The 16,709-nt window shown below is 42.2% G+C and overlaps 1 protein-coding gene across 2 annotated transcripts in view; it reads right to left on the bottom strand.

Moving 5' to 3' along the window:
• LOC140717123 (protein phosphatase 1 regulatory subunit 12A-like) overlaps nucleotides 1–16,709 on the bottom strand; it is a 233,481-nt gene that overhangs the window by 70,323 nt on the left and 146,449 nt on the right. For both annotated transcript variants that reach the window (XM_073030374.1, XM_073030375.1), the window contains exons 13-14: nucleotides 16,374–16,464; nucleotides 905–1,102 (exon numbers count right to left, since the gene is read on the bottom strand). In XM_073030374.1, coding sequence (XP_072886475.1) covers nucleotides 905–1,102; nucleotides 16,374–16,464 — 289 coding nt within the window. The remainder of the gene's footprint in view (nucleotides 1–904; nucleotides 1,103–16,373; nucleotides 16,465–16,709) is intronic.

Here is a 16,709-nt window from a genome sequence, read left to right as displayed (position 1 = left end):
TGTTATTACACTGAACAAATAAATTGATAGGTTGGGATTCTAAAGAAATAAAATCATATAAAACATTTATTAAAACAAAAAAATAAGTAAAGCTAGGGTATAATCCTTACAGTAAAGACAATCATGAAAAACTTCCATAAAATATATGCAAAATCATAAATGGAAATGAGGTATTCATTGTGCCTTGACCAGTACTTTACCTACGAACATCATTAAAACAAATTGAGTTCGTTATTCCTTGAAAGTGCATCTATATGCAAATTAGCTGCTATACTCATCATGACAAAATCAACTTCTAACTTTAGAGAATAACCTTCAAAAGCATTTCACTAGCTGAAAGAATTTTACCACTTGCATATTATAGAATTTTAACACCTATAAAGGCATATGAGGGACCATATTAAAAAAACTTCTCTTATAATTGGTTTTGCTCAGCCTAACTAGAAACTGTTTTTCCATATAGCAAAAAGAGTGGGAGACATAGAAATGAATAAAAAGCAAGATATGATGATACGGAATGCAACGCATGAAAAGACTGAGCTGATGCAATACAACTTTGAGATAATTCAGAAATAATTGTTATGGGTTAAAACAAAATATAGGTGAAAAAGCAAAAGGTATAGTTCTAAGCTAAAACTGACAAATAAAAAAACTCAATCCTCAATTCAATGATTAGGAAAATCATTTCCTAATTTTCATGAAATATTAAAAAAGGAGGAAGATGTGAAAATCCCAATTCCAGTATCTGATCCAATCAGCAAAATTGAATGTCAAATGAATGCAGTAGAATTGCAGAGCTTTAATCTAATTCATTGGTTGTGGAATGGATAAGTGGTTATAGTTCAGGCTAATTAGAAAGCACATTAAGTCATGCTATTACAATATACCGTTGTATTGCAAATACCTCTTTCTCTTGATTTCTACTCCATCTTTGTCTGTATTCTTCTGCATCTTGTGATATCAATGGCTTTTCTTTTTCATCCTGCTTTTCTACATCTTGCTTTTCCTTTTCATCCTTCTCTTGTTGTTCTTGAGCTCGTCTTTCAGCACGAGAGCGGCTAAACGTCTTCTCTGCTTCCTGTAGCTCTGTTAGCGTTACACCCTAATTTAAAAGCAAATCACAATATGAGTACATAAAAGTATAAAGAATGAATAACTGGGTAATTAGATAACACATTACTGTCTAAGATCTTCTCTCCAGAAGGCCATGAATGAAACCCTAACTGTTGCTCAATTATCTCCAAATCCATAAAACTCTCATTATTTTTAAGGCAAGATTATGACTGGTTGATTCGTGGCATCACTTGAACTTCTTACTTCTGAACAATTTAATATGGATGCTTAAATAAAAACCCAAGAACAGTATCAAATTTCTGAACAAAGTTAATAACAGGAAAATATATTTTACTTGCTCTACGATGTACGTCACTTAATTTCTAATCTAAGATAACAATGATCCAATATGATCAAGTCTGTTTGATGTGCAGATCTCATTGTATATTGTTGCATTTTTTGATCCATTAAACAAATACTCCCTAGATCACCTGTAGCATGCTTCTCAATGTCACAAAATTCTGGCTTTAATGCTTATTTCTAAAAATTGAGCACATTATCTAGGATATGATTTTCAGTGTAAACCAGCTCAATCTTTCAGATGCAACATGAAGAGGACTGATACAAGTAATTTTCCTGATTTGCAAGTTAACATTTTTCTAAGTCAACATACAATTTATTCATGTATATCATTACTATTGGAGAAACTTTGCTGTGTCAAATTAGCTGTCATGTTTGCCAGATAATAAAACAAAAATCAGAAACAATGTAAACACGATGACCCGTTGAGGGCCGAAAACGTTAATTGCTTATCCCCTCTACAGATGCTGCTTGATTTGCTGAAGTCCATCAGAATTTTGTGTTCAGAAAAAAAGATATTGGCATTTATCATAAAGCTTACACATTTCAAAATGATTTTGTGGAAATGTCTTGATCAGAAAGAGGGAATTTGTAAATCTCAGTCTCAAAATTAAAAGCATAGTTCCAAATGATAGAGCACTTAAAATTGGAGCTAAATGCAAGTTCCTAGTTGATATAATGTGGATATTAGTAGTTTTAGGATTATGAAGAGGATATAGAAATTGGAAAGGCACTCAAAAGACTGCAGCACCAGTAGTGAGGACCAAGGTATGGTCAAGGGAAGCACAGGACCGCTTACGGGATTGCTTTGAATCAGTGGACTGGACTGTATTCAGGAATTCGTCTTTGAATCTCGATGAGTATTCCACAAATTCCCCATCCTCTGGTAAAGAAATTTCTTCACATCTCTATTTTAAATGGACATCCCTCTATCCTAAGGCTGTGCCCTCTTGTCCTAGACTCCCCCACCATGGTAAACAATCTTTGCACAACTACTGTCTAGGCCTTTTAACATTTGAAAGGTTTCAATGAGATCCCCCTCATCCTTCCAACTCCAGTGAGAACAGACCCAGAGCTATCAAATGCTCCTATGATTGTAGCGATGTGCTACACATAGCGCTGAAATAACGACACGCAGTCGGTAAGTCGTTTCGAGACTAGTTTATTCAAACTTCGCGGTGCATGCATTTTAATCTCTAGCTCCCGCCCTCTCCGGGCGGAAATGATGTCGGAGGCACATTAGCAAAGACTCCCCCCGCGCTCTGGCTATTTGTGAGCCGGTTCGCCTGTGCAGTAAGTGGGTCGCCACATAACCCCCCCCCCCCCAGAACCGACGATACACTCCCCAATGTCCACAGTCTGGATCAGCCTCTGTTTGGGAGGTCTGCCTCTGCGCTGCGGTGCCTGAACCTCGACCGGCTGCGCCAAGTCCACATGGGCTTGTTTGAGTCGGTCCACCGTGAAAACCTCCTCTCTCCCCCCAACGTCCAGAACGTACATGGACCCATTGTTGTTGATCACCTTGAAAGGCCGCTGTAGCAGCGCCCGATGTCCGCCCCTTCATACAAACACAAACTTACAGTTTTGCAGGTCTTTGGGTACATGGGTCGGGGTCCGTCCGTGCTGTGAAGTTGGTACGGGGGCCAGGTTGCCGAGCCTTTCGCGTAGCCTATCCAGGACTGCTGCGGGTTCTTCCTCTCGCCCCCTTGGGGCTGGTATGAACTCTCCCAGGACAGCCAGTGGTGCACCGTACACCAACTCGGCCGACGAGGCATGCAGATCCTCTTTGGGCGCTGTGCGAATTCCAAGCAGGACCCAGGGAAGCTCGTCCATCCAGTTAGGTCCTCTCAGGAGGGCCATGAGAGCCGACTTCAAGTGACGGTGGAAGCGTTCCACCAGTCCGTTGGACTGTGGGTGGTAGGCAGTAGTGTGGTGTAGTTGCGTTCCCAACAGGCTGGCCACAGCCGACCACAGGCTGGAGGTGAACTGGGCGCCTCTGTCAGAGGTAATGTGGGCCGGTACCTCGAAGCGTGCTACCCAGGTTGCGATCAGTGCTCGGGCGCAGGAATCGGCAGATGTGTCGGTGAGCGGGACCGCCTCTGGCCACCTCGTGAACCGGTCTACCATCGTTAGGAGGTACCGTGCTCCTCGGGACACTGGTAGGGGGCCCACGACATCCACACGAATGTGGTTGAACCTCCGGTGGGTGGGTTCGAACTGCTGTGGCGGGGCTTTAGTGTGCCGCAGCACCTTGGCTGTTTGGCACTGCGCACACGTTCTGGCCCATTCACTGACCTGCTTGCGAAGTCCGTGCCACGCGAACTTGCTGAAGACCAGCCGTACGGTGGTCCTGATAGAAGGGTGCGCCAAACCATGTATGGAGTCGAAAACCCGCCGTCTCCAGGCTGCCGGGACGATGGGGCGAGGTTGGCCGGTAGCCACGTCGCACAGGAGGGTCCTCTCACCTGGGCCTACGAGAAAGTCCTGCAGCTGCAAACCCGAGACTGCGGTCCTGTAGCTGGGCATCTCGTCGTCTGCCTGCTGCGCCTCTGCCAGTGCTGCATAGTCCACCCCCAGGGACAGGGCCTGGACAGCTGGTCTGGAGAGTGCGTCCGCCACGACGTTGTCCTTCCCCGAGACATGCTGGATGTCCATCGTGTACTAGGAGATGTAGGACAGATGTCGCTGCTGGCAAGCCGACCAGGGATCAGACACCTTCGTGAACATGAAGGTCAACAGTTTGTGGTCCGTGAACGCAGCGAACGGCCTGCCTTTAAGAAGTACATGAAATGCCGGATTGCCAGATACAGTGCCAACAGCTCCTGGTCAAAAGCACTGTACTTGAGTTTGGGTGGTCGTAGGTGCTTGCTGAAGAACGCCAGAGGTTGCCAGCGCCCCTCGATGAGCTGCTCCAGCACCCCACCAACTGCTGTGTCGGATGCGTCCACCGTGAGGGCGGTCGGAACGTCCGTTCTGGGGTGTACCAGCATCGCGGCATCTGCCAAGGCTTCCTTGGCTTTAACGAAAGCAGCCCCGGCCTCCTCGTCCCAAGTAATGTCCTTGCTTTTACCCGACATCAGGGTGTACAAAAGGCGCATGATACGGGCTGCTGAGGGGAGGAAACGGTGGTAGAAGTTCACCATACCAACTAACTCCTGCAGGCCTTTGACTGTGTTGGGCCGGGCAAAGTGGCAGATCACGTCTACCTTGGCGGGCAGAGATGTTGCCCCGTCTTTGGTTATCCTGTGGCCCAGGAAGTCGATGGTATCGAGACCGAACTGGCATTTGGCCGGGTTGATCGTGAGGCCAAAATCACTCAGGCGGGAGTAGAGCTGGCGGAGGTGGGACAGATGCTCCTGACGACAACTGCTGGCTATAAGGATGTCATCCAAATAGATGAACGCAAAGTTCAGGTCGCGTCCCACCGCGTCCATTAGCCGCTGGAACGTCTGTGCGGCATTCTTCAGGCCGAATGGGGTGATGAGTGCTGTTTTGGGGATGTCTTCAGGGTGTACCAGGATTTGATGGTATCCCCGGATGAGGTCTACTTTGGAAAAGATTCTTGCCCCGTGCAGGTTTGCTGCAAAGTCCTGTATGTGCAGCACGGGGTAGCGGTCTGGAGTGGTAGCCTCGTTCAGTCTGCGGTAGTCGCCGCATGGTCTCCAACCCCCGGCTGTTTTGGGCACCATGTGCAGGGGGGAGGCCCATGGGCTGTCGGACCTCCATACGATCGCCAATTCCTCCATCCGTTTGAACTCCTCCTTTGCCAGGCGGAGCTTTTCCAGGGGGAGCCTTCGTGCGCGGGCGTGGAGGGGTGGTCCCTGGGTCGGAATGTGATGCTGTACCCCGTGTCTGGGCATGGCTGCCATGAACTGCGGTGCCAGAATCGATGGGAAGTGCGCCAGGATTCTGGTGAATTTGTTGTCCGACAGCGTGATGGAGTCCAGGTGTGGGGCCGGCAACTTGGCTTCACACAGGGAGAATGTCTGGAAAGTCTCGGCATTTACCAGTCTTTTCCCTTGCAAGTCGACCAGCAGGCTGTGAGCTCGCAAGAAGTCTGCCCCCAGGAGTGGTTGGGCCACCGCGGCCAGTGCGAAGTCCCACGCGAACCGGCTGGCGCCGAACTGCAGCTGCACCATGCGGGTGCTGTAGGTCCGTATCGTGCTGCCGTTTGTGGCCCTCAGGGTGGGTCCTGGCTTCCTGTTGCGGGTGTCGTACCCCGTCGGGGTCAAGACGCTGATCTTCGCTCCGGTGTCGACCAAGAAGCGGCATACCGACTGTTTGTCCCAGACGTACAGGAGGCTGTCCTGGTGGCTAGCCGCCATAGTCATTAGCGGCAGCTGGCCCTGGCCCTGGCCCTTGCAGGGCGGGCGACAATGGCAGGCTTTTGTGCCCCACCGCTGGTGGTAGAAACACCACTGTTCACTGGCTTCCTCACTCCTGCCTGTGTTGTGTGCGCCCCCCTGCCGGGCCTGGTCTGGTCTGCTGTTGGGCGCGTGGCCTGGTAATCTGACTGACGGACACCACGCTCTCCCTCTTGGCTTTCTACAGCACGTCTGCACGGGCCGCCACCTTCCGGGGGTCGCTGAAATCCGCGTCGGCCAGCAGCAGATGTATGTCCTCGGGCAGTTGCTCCAGGAACGCTTGCTCGAACATGAGGCAGGGCTTGTGTCCGTCAGCCAGGGCCAGCATCTCGTTCATCAATGCTGACGGCAGTCTGTCTCCCAAACCGTCCAGGTGAAGCAGGCGGGCACCCCGCTCACGCTGTGAGAGGCCAAAGGTCCCAATGAGCAGCGCTTTGAATGCTTCATATTTGCCTTCTTCCGGGGGCGACTGTATGAAATCCGCAACCTGGGCGGCCGTCTCCTCGTCAAGGGCGCTCACCACGTGGTAGTAACGCGTGGAATCAGAGGATATCTGCCGAATCTGGAACTGGGCTTCTGCTTGGCTAAACCACACGCGTGGTCACAGCGTCCAGAAAGTCAGCAGTTTTAGCGAAACTGCGTGAACAGATGAAGAGTCGGTCATCTTTGGTCCAAATCCCGTTTGGGCCGTCGGGGTCACCAATGTAGCGATGTGCTACACACAGCACTGAAATAACGACACGCAGTCGGTAAGTCATTTCGAGACTAGTTTATTCAAACTTCGTGGTGCTGGCATTTAAATCCTCTCCGGGCGGAAATGACGTCGGAAATAACAAAGTCTCCCCCCGCGCGCTGGCTATTTGTGAGCCAGTTCGCCTGCGCAGAAAGTGGGTCGCCACATTGTAACCCTTTCATTCCTAGAATCATCCTTGTGAACCTCCTCTGAATTCTCTCTAATGCCAGCACATCTTTTCTTAGATGAGGAGCCCAAAGCTGTTCACAATACTCAAGGTGTGGCTTCACCAGTACCTTATAAAACCTCAGCATCACATCTCTGCTCTTGAAATGAATGCTAACATTGCATTTCCCTTCCTTATCACCAACTCTACCTGCAAGTTAACCTTTAAGGTGTTCTGCACAAGGACTCTCAAGTCCCTTTGCATCTCAGATTTTTGGATTTTCTCCCTGTTGAGAAAATAGACGGCACATTTATTTCTATTACCAAAGTGCATGACCATGCATTTTCCAACATTGTATTTCACTTGCCACTTTCTTGCCCATTCTCCTAATGTGTCTGAGTGCTTCTGCAGCCTCCCTCTTTCCTCAGCTCGCTCTGTCACTCCACCAATCTTCGTATCATCTGCAAACCTGGAAACAAAGCCATCTATTCCATCATCTAAATCATTTATATACACGAGGCATAAAAAGAAGTGGTTCCAACACCATGTTAGGAACTTTCCTGTAATACCATGGGCTCTTAACTTGGTAAGCAGCCTCATGAGTAGCACCTTGTCGAAGGCCTTTGGGAAGTCCAAATATACAACATCCACTTTATCAAGCTTCAAATTCCTTGCTGTCCATATTTCTGAGGATCTCACATGGTCCCTGAACTCCTCCATCCTGATCAAAAAGGCACAACAGCACCTTTATTTCCTGCGGAGCATCAAGAAAGCTCACCTCTGTCCCAGGATACTGACGGACTTTTACTGCTGTACCACTGAGAACATACTCACCAACTGCATCTCAGTGTGGTATGGCAATTGTCCCTTATCGGGCCACAAAGCACTCCAGTGTGTGGTGAAAACCTCCCAGTGGATTATCGGCACCTAATTGCCCACCATTGAGAACATCTACCATAAACAATGCCTGGGCAGGGTGAAAAGCATTATCAAGGATGCATCTTACCCTAACCATGGACTTTTTGCTCTCCTCCCATCCGGTAGGCACTACAAGAGCCTCCGCTCCCACACCAGCAGGCACAGGAAGAGCTTCTTCCCTGAGGCTGTGACCCTGCTGAACCTCACATCACAGCGCTGAGCAGTATTGAACCCATATTGTACTGTCTCAGTACTTTTATATTTGTGTAGCTGTAGCACTAACTTTTTATTCACTGTTATTTTGTAAATAACACTACTCTTTGCATTTCTGGTTAGATGCTAACTGCATTTCATTTGGCTTTGTATCTGCACTCAGCACAATGACAATAAAGTTGAATCTAACCTATTCTACTTGTAATCTCTTCAAATAATTCTAACCGGTTCATCAGGCAAGGATTTCCCTGAAGGAAATCATGCTGACTTTGTTCTATCTTGTCCTGTGTCACCAAGTTCTCCATAACTACATCCTTAACAATTGACTCCAACATCTTCCCAACCACTGAGGTCAGGCTAACTGGTCTATAATTTCCTTTCTGCTGCCTTCCTCCTCTTTTAAAGACTGGAGTGATATTTGCAATTTTTCAGTCCACTGGCACCATTCCAGAGTCCAATGATTTTAGAAAGATCATTGTTAATGCCTCCACAATCTCTAATGCTACCTCTTTCAGAACCCTAGGTGCAGTTCATCTGGTCTGGGTGACTTGTGTACCCTAAGGTCTTTCAGCTTTTTGAGCACCTTCTCCCTTGTAATAGTAACTGCACTCACTTCTCTTCCTTTACATACTGCAACATTTGGCACATTGCTAGTGTCTTCCCTCATTGAAGACTGATGCAAAATACTTATTTAGTTCATCTGCCATCTCATTGTCCCCCATTATTTCTCCAGTCTCATTTTTTAGTGGTCCTATGATCTTTTTCTTTAACATATTGAAAAACCTTTTACTACCTACTTTGATACTGCTTGCTAGCTTGCTTTCATTTTTCATCTTTTCCCTTCTAATGATTCTTTTAATAGCTTTCTGTAGGGGTTTAAAAGCTTCCCAATCCTCTACCTCCCTGCTAATTTTTGCTTTGTTGTATGCCCTCTCTTTTCTTTTTACATTAGCTTTGAATTCCCTTGTCAGCCATGGTTGTACAATTTTGCCATTTGAGCATTTCTTCATTTTTGGAATACAACTATCCTGCACCTTCCTCATTCTTCCCAGAAACTCACCCCACTGCTGCTCTGCTGTCATCCCTGCCAGCAACTTCTTCCAATTTACTTTGGCCAACTACTCTCATACCAGTGTAATTTCCTTTATTCCACTGAAATACTGCTATGTAGACTTTACTTTCTTCCTATCAAATTTCAAGCTGAATTCAATCATATTGTGATCACAGGTTCCTAAGGGCTCTTTTACCTTGAGCTTCCTAATGCCTCCAGCTCATTACATCACACCTAATCCAACATAGCTGATCCCCTAGTAGGTTCAAAGACAAACTGCTCAAAAAAGCCACTTCAGCAAACCCACTCTCAAGATCCATTACCAACCTGATTTTCTCAATCAACCCATGACTATCATAACATTGCCCTTTTGACACACCCTTTCTATTTCCTGGTGTAATCTGTGGTCCACATCCCAGCTGCTACTGGGAGGCCTGTTTCTAACTGCCAACAGGGTCCTTTCACCCTTGCAGTTTCTTAACTCAACCCACGAGGATTCAATTCCATTCATATGTCACATGTTTCTACTAACGATGCCATTTTTTAACCAGCAGAACCATGCCACCCCCTCTGTCTACCTTCCTATACCCCCAGTACAAAGTTTAACCTTGGACATCCAGCTCCCAATCACAACCATCCTTCAGCCACGATTCAGTTACATCATACCTGACAATCTGTAATAGTGCAACAAGATCATCCACCTTATTTCTTGTACTCTATACTTATTTCTTATACTCATAGGTGGGTTTTGCTAACTTTAATAGTTTAAAATTTAACAATGGTCAGCAAATTTATGGGAAGGAAGAAGCTCAAATTTAGCCAAAACAGAATTGAGAAAGACAATTGGGTGGTAATGGGAGTAGGAAAAGGGACAGTAAGCATATTGTTACCTGCTAGTGGAAAATTGATAGCATGCGTGTGGCAACTGAAGAGAATTGCATTGGTTTTCCCAAACCACAGCAGACAACAGTTTTTCTAGACAAACTGTTTATCAAACAAGCACGAGTCTAAATAGACAGCAGAAAAATTGATGTGGCAGTGAGGTTGAAGTGGGTTAAGTCATTGTACAAGTGAACTAATGTTCTCAGAGGGGAAGTACATAGGTTACAATGAAATTAGAAAATATATTAAATAAAGTGCTTTTTTCTTAAAGTTGATCTTAAACTTCCATTCTACAGTTTAGATCAATCCACTTATCTGCTTGAGAAAATCATTTTATTTTGATATTTAGAAAAGTCTATTTAACAATGCCAATATTTACCTGCAACACCCATAGGTGGCATTCTATTTACTGCTTGCATTCTCAGAAGTTCATTTATCATTATTACAATAGGATGAAAACCCATCGATGATTTTACCTTAGTTTGAGCAGGGCTTGTTGTTTCATGTCTATGACACTAGATGGCAGTGCAGAGAAATACCAGAAACCAATCTTGAAAAGACGCACTAAATAGCAATACGTAGTGGGCCGATATATACTTCCACATGGTTACCTTGATGCAATATTCTATCGTACACACAGCCTAAGGCACTGTACAAAATAATCTGTCTCACAACCAAGCATGCAAAATATTGTCAGATTACAGGTCACGATGGAAGGGGAAAGGGTTGGGACTATATTTGGGTGCTGGGTTTAAAAACAAAATTGTGACTTTGGGGATTGCTTTGGGACATGAGAGTTTGGCTGCCCTGGTGGTCAGAGAGGGTGGGGGGGGGGGGGAGGAGAGAAAGCATGGTAGTATACCAAAGGACCAAAAGAACATCCAGAGGGGAGGAAGGGTAGTTACAACATAAAATCTTAGAGGACTTATTTGCAATACAAACCAGGTGCCTTGCTTTCTTGGCAGATCTTTCAACTTGCACTAAAGAAAATCTCCAAGCATCTTGAAAACCTGGTTGTGCATACTTATTTGCTTAAAATAAGCTTTTGGTGAATATGAATCTGTGGACCTCTTTGGAACTTCAGTGCAGCATATTAACCAAGTTCATGGAAGCAACTGTCATCCTATGACAACTCTACAGTAAGCACTTAATATTTAACAAAGGTTTAATAAAATTCTCTAATGCAGTCCACAAAACCTTGCACTAGATGGTAGTACTTTTAAGCATATTAGTACTCAAAATCACAGGTCATGATGAAATTAGGAAAGATGCTAAATAAAAAGTTTTTCTTAAATCTGATCTTTAAAAAAATCTTGTATTTATATAGCATTGTTAGGCAAACTGAATAATTAAACAAAGTCTGAGATCAAGCTATGAAAGAATATAGTATAGTGTGGCTGAAAGGCTGGACAGGTGATTGGGTTTAAAGATCACCTTGACTGAGGAAAGAAGTAAGGATGCGGAATAAGAATTTCTGGAACTTTAGATCAAGTCCAACAACCCTTCATGATAATGACCACTTTCCAAGAGACTATAATTGGAACAGTGTTAATATTTCAGAAGGCTGAGGGTGCAAGAATGTCAAAATATGTCAGCATGAGGCCAAAAAAAGGATTTTAAAAGGAAATGTAAATTTAAAAAAATAAAGCTTTGATTAAATGAACACAATGTACTGTAATTCAGAAATCACCTGTGCAAAGAGTGAATACCATTGAAGACCCTGACAAACTTCTACAGATGTACAGTGGAAATAATTCTGACTGGAGCTTCCATGCGAGGCTGTGATTCAACCAATGCAAAAGACTCAAGGCCACAGTGAGTAACAGACTTGGCCAGTACCATCATGGGTACAGCTCTGCCTCCTCAGGAAGGGCACATCCAATATCAGTGACTCCAGTGATCTGGGTCATGTCCTTGATGCTGACATTAGGAAGGCCATACAAGTGCATATAGATCCACACCAAGGTTCAAAAACAGTTTCTTCTCCTTGCTATCAGGTTCTTGAACTGATCTGAAAAGTCTTAATGCCATGTCAAGACCATTTCTTCCCCCCCCCCAATTTGCACTATTGTTGTTCAACGTTTTATCATTATTTGTGGGCATGTGTGTATAATCTATGTTAATTTAATGATAATTAATGATGTTTGTAATGCTGCAAAAAGTTAATTTTCATGGCTGCTTTACATATATGACTTATACAATAAACTTAAACTTTGCTCTACAGAGCTTTAGATAATACTGACTAAATATTTCAACAGTAAATGAGCTGAAGAGGGAGTCAGCCCAAGTAGCAGAGATGGATTCTTGGAAGAAAAAGAAGGAAGGGGGAAATGATGTTAGAAGAGTTTTTTTATGCATAGCTGTGAGAACAAAAAAGGTGAACATCCAATAACAGGGGCATTAAGAGACACCACCATTAAGGAGGTAAATACCCATCAATAGGGAAATTATGGGACAATACCATTAAATCTGAAGTCAAGATGATGAGCAACAGGAGAGTGGCAAATACAATAGGGAGAAAACAGCAGTAAGTCCAATTGCAGATAAACACTGGGGCTGACAAATTTCTTTATGCTTCTTAGATATAACAAACAAACCTATTAGCAACTCTGAGTGGAAATAATCTACTTGGCCCTTTCACCTGATTGGCTATTCAATGATTATGAGTAATATTTTAAATTGGTACCACGTTTCTGGGCTAAATAATATCCATTGTTCCCCGATTATCCAAAAATCTATTAGTTTCTCTCAAGTAAGCTTCTAAGGTTCTCTTGCGTAAAGAAGGTCAATGATTTAGTTGCTCTGGAGAAAGGTGTTTCTTTTCATCTCAGACCTGAACGGAAAATATCTCAACTTGATACTGTTATACCTGGCTCTGGATATCCTTGCGTCTAACTTTCAATACCGATAGGAATTACAAATGTTTCAATGTGACTGCCTCATTCTTCTTAATTCAGAGAATAGTGTCACATGGAACAATCCTCCCTAATGTAGAAAACACAGAACAGTACAGAACAGAACAGGAAGAGGCCTTTACAATTTAACACCAATTTAAATTGCACAACATCTATAAACCTCCATCCCCTGCCTGTTTGTGTCTGCTGAAGTGTCGCCTAAACATTGCTTTTCTTAGGAATCAACCTGGTGGATCCCAAGTTTCACTTGCTTACACAATTCCTGAGGGGATAGTTTTGATATGGGGCAGGGGAGAAAACAGATCGAGCCTTGGCCACAAGCATCCAAATGTAGTTGTAACACAGCCATTCTTAATGCCAGAAAGGTACATTTACCTTTTTACTCAAATCCTCTCTCAATAAGGACTAATCGTCTTCCTAAATTGCTTTTTGTATCCACATGTTTATTATTTCCTATAGAAGTCAAGTGCCTCAAATATAACATTTTTCAATCCCAGCATTTAAAGATAACTCCACTTTTATTTTTTTTCTACCAAGGAATGACTTCATAGTTTTCTGCATTGTATCTCATTTACCATAGCTTTACCTGTTCACTTAGCCTGCCCAAATTCCCTCGAGTCTCTTAACTTGCAATGCCACCCAGCTCTGTGTGATCGAAAAGAAGATTTCAAAGGTACACTGGCATAGCACAAATTCTTCCCATTTTGTGATCAGGATCAATTGTGCAGTTTGCTAGCTATCAAGAGAAAGGAAGGCTCAGTGCAGTCATATCCTTTTTGCCAGAGTAGTTAAATGGAGACATGGGTTAAGCAATTGACATTCGGCATATTAGCAGAACCAATGCCCTTTGCAAAAGAAAGACATCGTTTTAAATGAGTAAGATCATGGCAAAGCTGATAAGATTTTTAAATTGAACTAAATAAGCAAATAATTGAGCAAAATAGCAGCAAGTGTAGACAAACAAAAGAACGTTTTCATTTTTATAAAGGTCAACTAAAATGGAAATCAATAATGGCATATATAGCAATCATATTTCCATGGGGTCTTTCTAAATATTCCAATGATCTATAACTGACTTTGCATGTAATACATTAAGTAAAATTCAAACCATATCTCACTGCATTTTAAAAATGTCTTCAATGTATCGTAAAAGGTAACTACCGGCTTTCAATTTTGACAGGAAAAGCAGACCAAACTGTAGAAGGCAAAAGCTAAAATAAAAATGTAGTCATTCATTCATTTCATAAAAATATCAATGGCTACAGATCTACTTTCATGATTTTGTGTTCCAATTTGCTGTTGATTTCCAGATTGCCCAGTGTGCATATGATACTTCCATTTTGTCTGTTTTAATTGCAGTGATCTTAGCTCTGCGATAACTTCCTCCTTCTCCAAAGAGTGTATGATATTCAGCTCCATTTTCAAGTTTTATTGCATCTCGTTGTATAAAACCAAGCAATCAACTGTCTTAAAATCAACAGCTTAAATGAACAACAGAATTATAAAATATTGTTTGCACCCTTGTGTTTGTGCAGATAACGCTACCAATTATTTTTGTGAATCATATCAACAGAAGCGGGCCAGAAACTATTTGCCGCCACTAAATTAGATCACCGCCAACCTGGACCTCAACTGCATTTATTGCCTTGATTCATACAGCAACTATCTTACCTAACAAAAAATGTTTTGCTCTGCAAGTAAAAAACTTCTAATGAAACCACTACTTTGAGAGAGGAATTCCAGATTTTCAATATTGAACATTTTGTTTTTTTAAAAAAACTTCCTGAACTCACTTCTAAATAATTTAGGAAAGAGTTCTTTGCTTCTATTCTAAGTGATCCTTTAACCAGCTTCAGCATGCTACGTAAATCACCCAATACAAGCTCAAAGGAATGAAGTTTAAGTAATTTACTCAGTTAACTTTATCTTGTAATCCCTATTATCATAGTGACTACTCATTCCTTGATTTATCACTGGTCTGTTGATTCAACTGCTAAAATATTTAAATCTCTGATCATCATATTACAAACTATTTAGAACTTCAATAATAGCTTCCAAATCATGGCTGAAAAAAGATTATGCATTTACCAATATATTTGTTGCCAACTTTTAATCATTGTTACTTATTTTGCTTCCTTACTTCGGTTCATTACAACTTCCTTTATTAAAACTGGCAAGTTCTTGTTTAATACACCACCTTTAACTTAACCATGTTTCTGTAATGCCAGTGTTAGATGTTTAACAAATGAAAGAACTTTAATGACAAATAAGATCAAGTAGTTTTATTCTACGTCACATTGCACAACAAAAAATTATTGGTACCATTCAACAAACTGAGTACATTTTGGGGATTACTGAAATTATCTGATCATTGAATTAGTAAAAAAAAAGTATTTTCCCAATATTCTAAAGCTAAATTTGACAATATTATTCCATTTCCTCCTTTCTGACAATTAGTTTGCTAATTTAGAAAAAAACTATAGTTTTGTCAATTGGTGAATGCAGAATCTTAACACAGAGCAAACACAACATCAGTGGTGTTTACTCTTTAATAGCTACAAGAGAGTATATTTGACAGCTATTTTATAGCCAATACTGGAATCTGATAAAATATTTCAGCATTACAACTCAAGGGTATAATTCCAAATGCTCATGATCCTTGGGATCATATTAATTTAGCTTTCATTGGATAATGACTTTATATATTAGTGACATAAAAGGAACCACAGAAAAGAAAAAAGGCTAACTTCAGAATTTGGCGATTTCTAAACTCGCAATTTTATCTGGTTTAGAGGCACCCTTGATCTAAATGTGGACATTTGTCATCATAGTCGAAAGTTGAAATTTACATTTAACCACAGCAATTATTGCAATTCTCAACAACCTCACTTTATAAACACAATACCCAAATGTCAAATTAAATTCATCTCTAAAATTAGTTTTAACATTTGTGGAATTAATTTAGCATTTAGGTAGGAGTGCTGAGGGTTAACAGCAGTCTAATAAATCTGGCTATGTGGGGATTGGGGGAGAAACCTTTTCACTTGTACAGGAAAGATTTAAGTAGCAATTTCCCAGCATAGCTAACATTATATTTTTATTTTCAATTGTACCTGTATCTATGCAATAAAAGCAAATTTAAATTAATACACATTTAACTTTTCTAATCAATATTTTGTTTTAGAGATACAGTGCAGAATAGGCCTTTCCGGACCTTCGAGTTGCTTGGCCAGCAACCCATCGTTTTAACCCTAGCCTAATCACTGAAAGAGTTTACAACCTAATAACCAGTACATCTTTGGATTTTGGGAAGAAACAGGAGCAGCTGAAAGAAACCAACACAGTCCATGGGACAGATGTACAAACTCCTTACAGAGGACACCAGGATTCAACTCCAAACTCTAACACAGTGATCAGTCGTAATTTCGAGCCAACCACTACTCTACCATGGCGTTCAACTGAATCAGTAGACTCAAACATTGAGAATACAACAGTAGTTGCAGAAAGCAACTGGAATTATTATTTATCTGAACAAAAAGAACCCCAAACCTTTGTTAGTCAGGAATGGTCAAGACTTTATCATCCTAATTAAAGTTGGAAAGTAACATGGTGTGAATAACCAATGTTTCTGTTTAGCAACAGAAAAGTTCTGGATTTCAATACTTGAACAGAATCTATGTTAATATTTAATAACTAAAAGTTTTACAACTGCACTGACCTGTGTCGATCTCCTTGTCTGTCTGGCCTGTCTGGATCGAGCTTTTCTCTGTGATTCTGCTTCTTCGTCTCGGACGGGGGTGAGATAGGATCTGAAATATGTCAGCACCAAGTCTTTTTTGAAAACGAACTCCAAGCAGTGATTTTATGAGGCAGGGCAGGGGTGAATATTTTTTAAGCTTAAGTCTCAAAATAACTACAGTCATTCAAATAACATATTCCATTGAATCTCAGCAGGTGCATTAACAAAGTAATAACTATACATTTCTATGTTAAGTTTCGCAAAAATAAGACATATTTACAATGTTTACAGAACAATTTGCATCCATTCCACAAG

The sequence above is a fragment of the Hemitrygon akajei genome, chromosome 27 (genome assembly GCF_048418815.1).
Source record: "Hemitrygon akajei chromosome 27, sHemAka1.3, whole genome shotgun sequence".
Taxonomy (NCBI): Eukaryota; Metazoa; Chordata; class Chondrichthyes; order Myliobatiformes; family Dasyatidae; genus Hemitrygon; species Hemitrygon akajei.
This window is presented reverse-complemented; position numbering and strand designations above follow the sequence as displayed.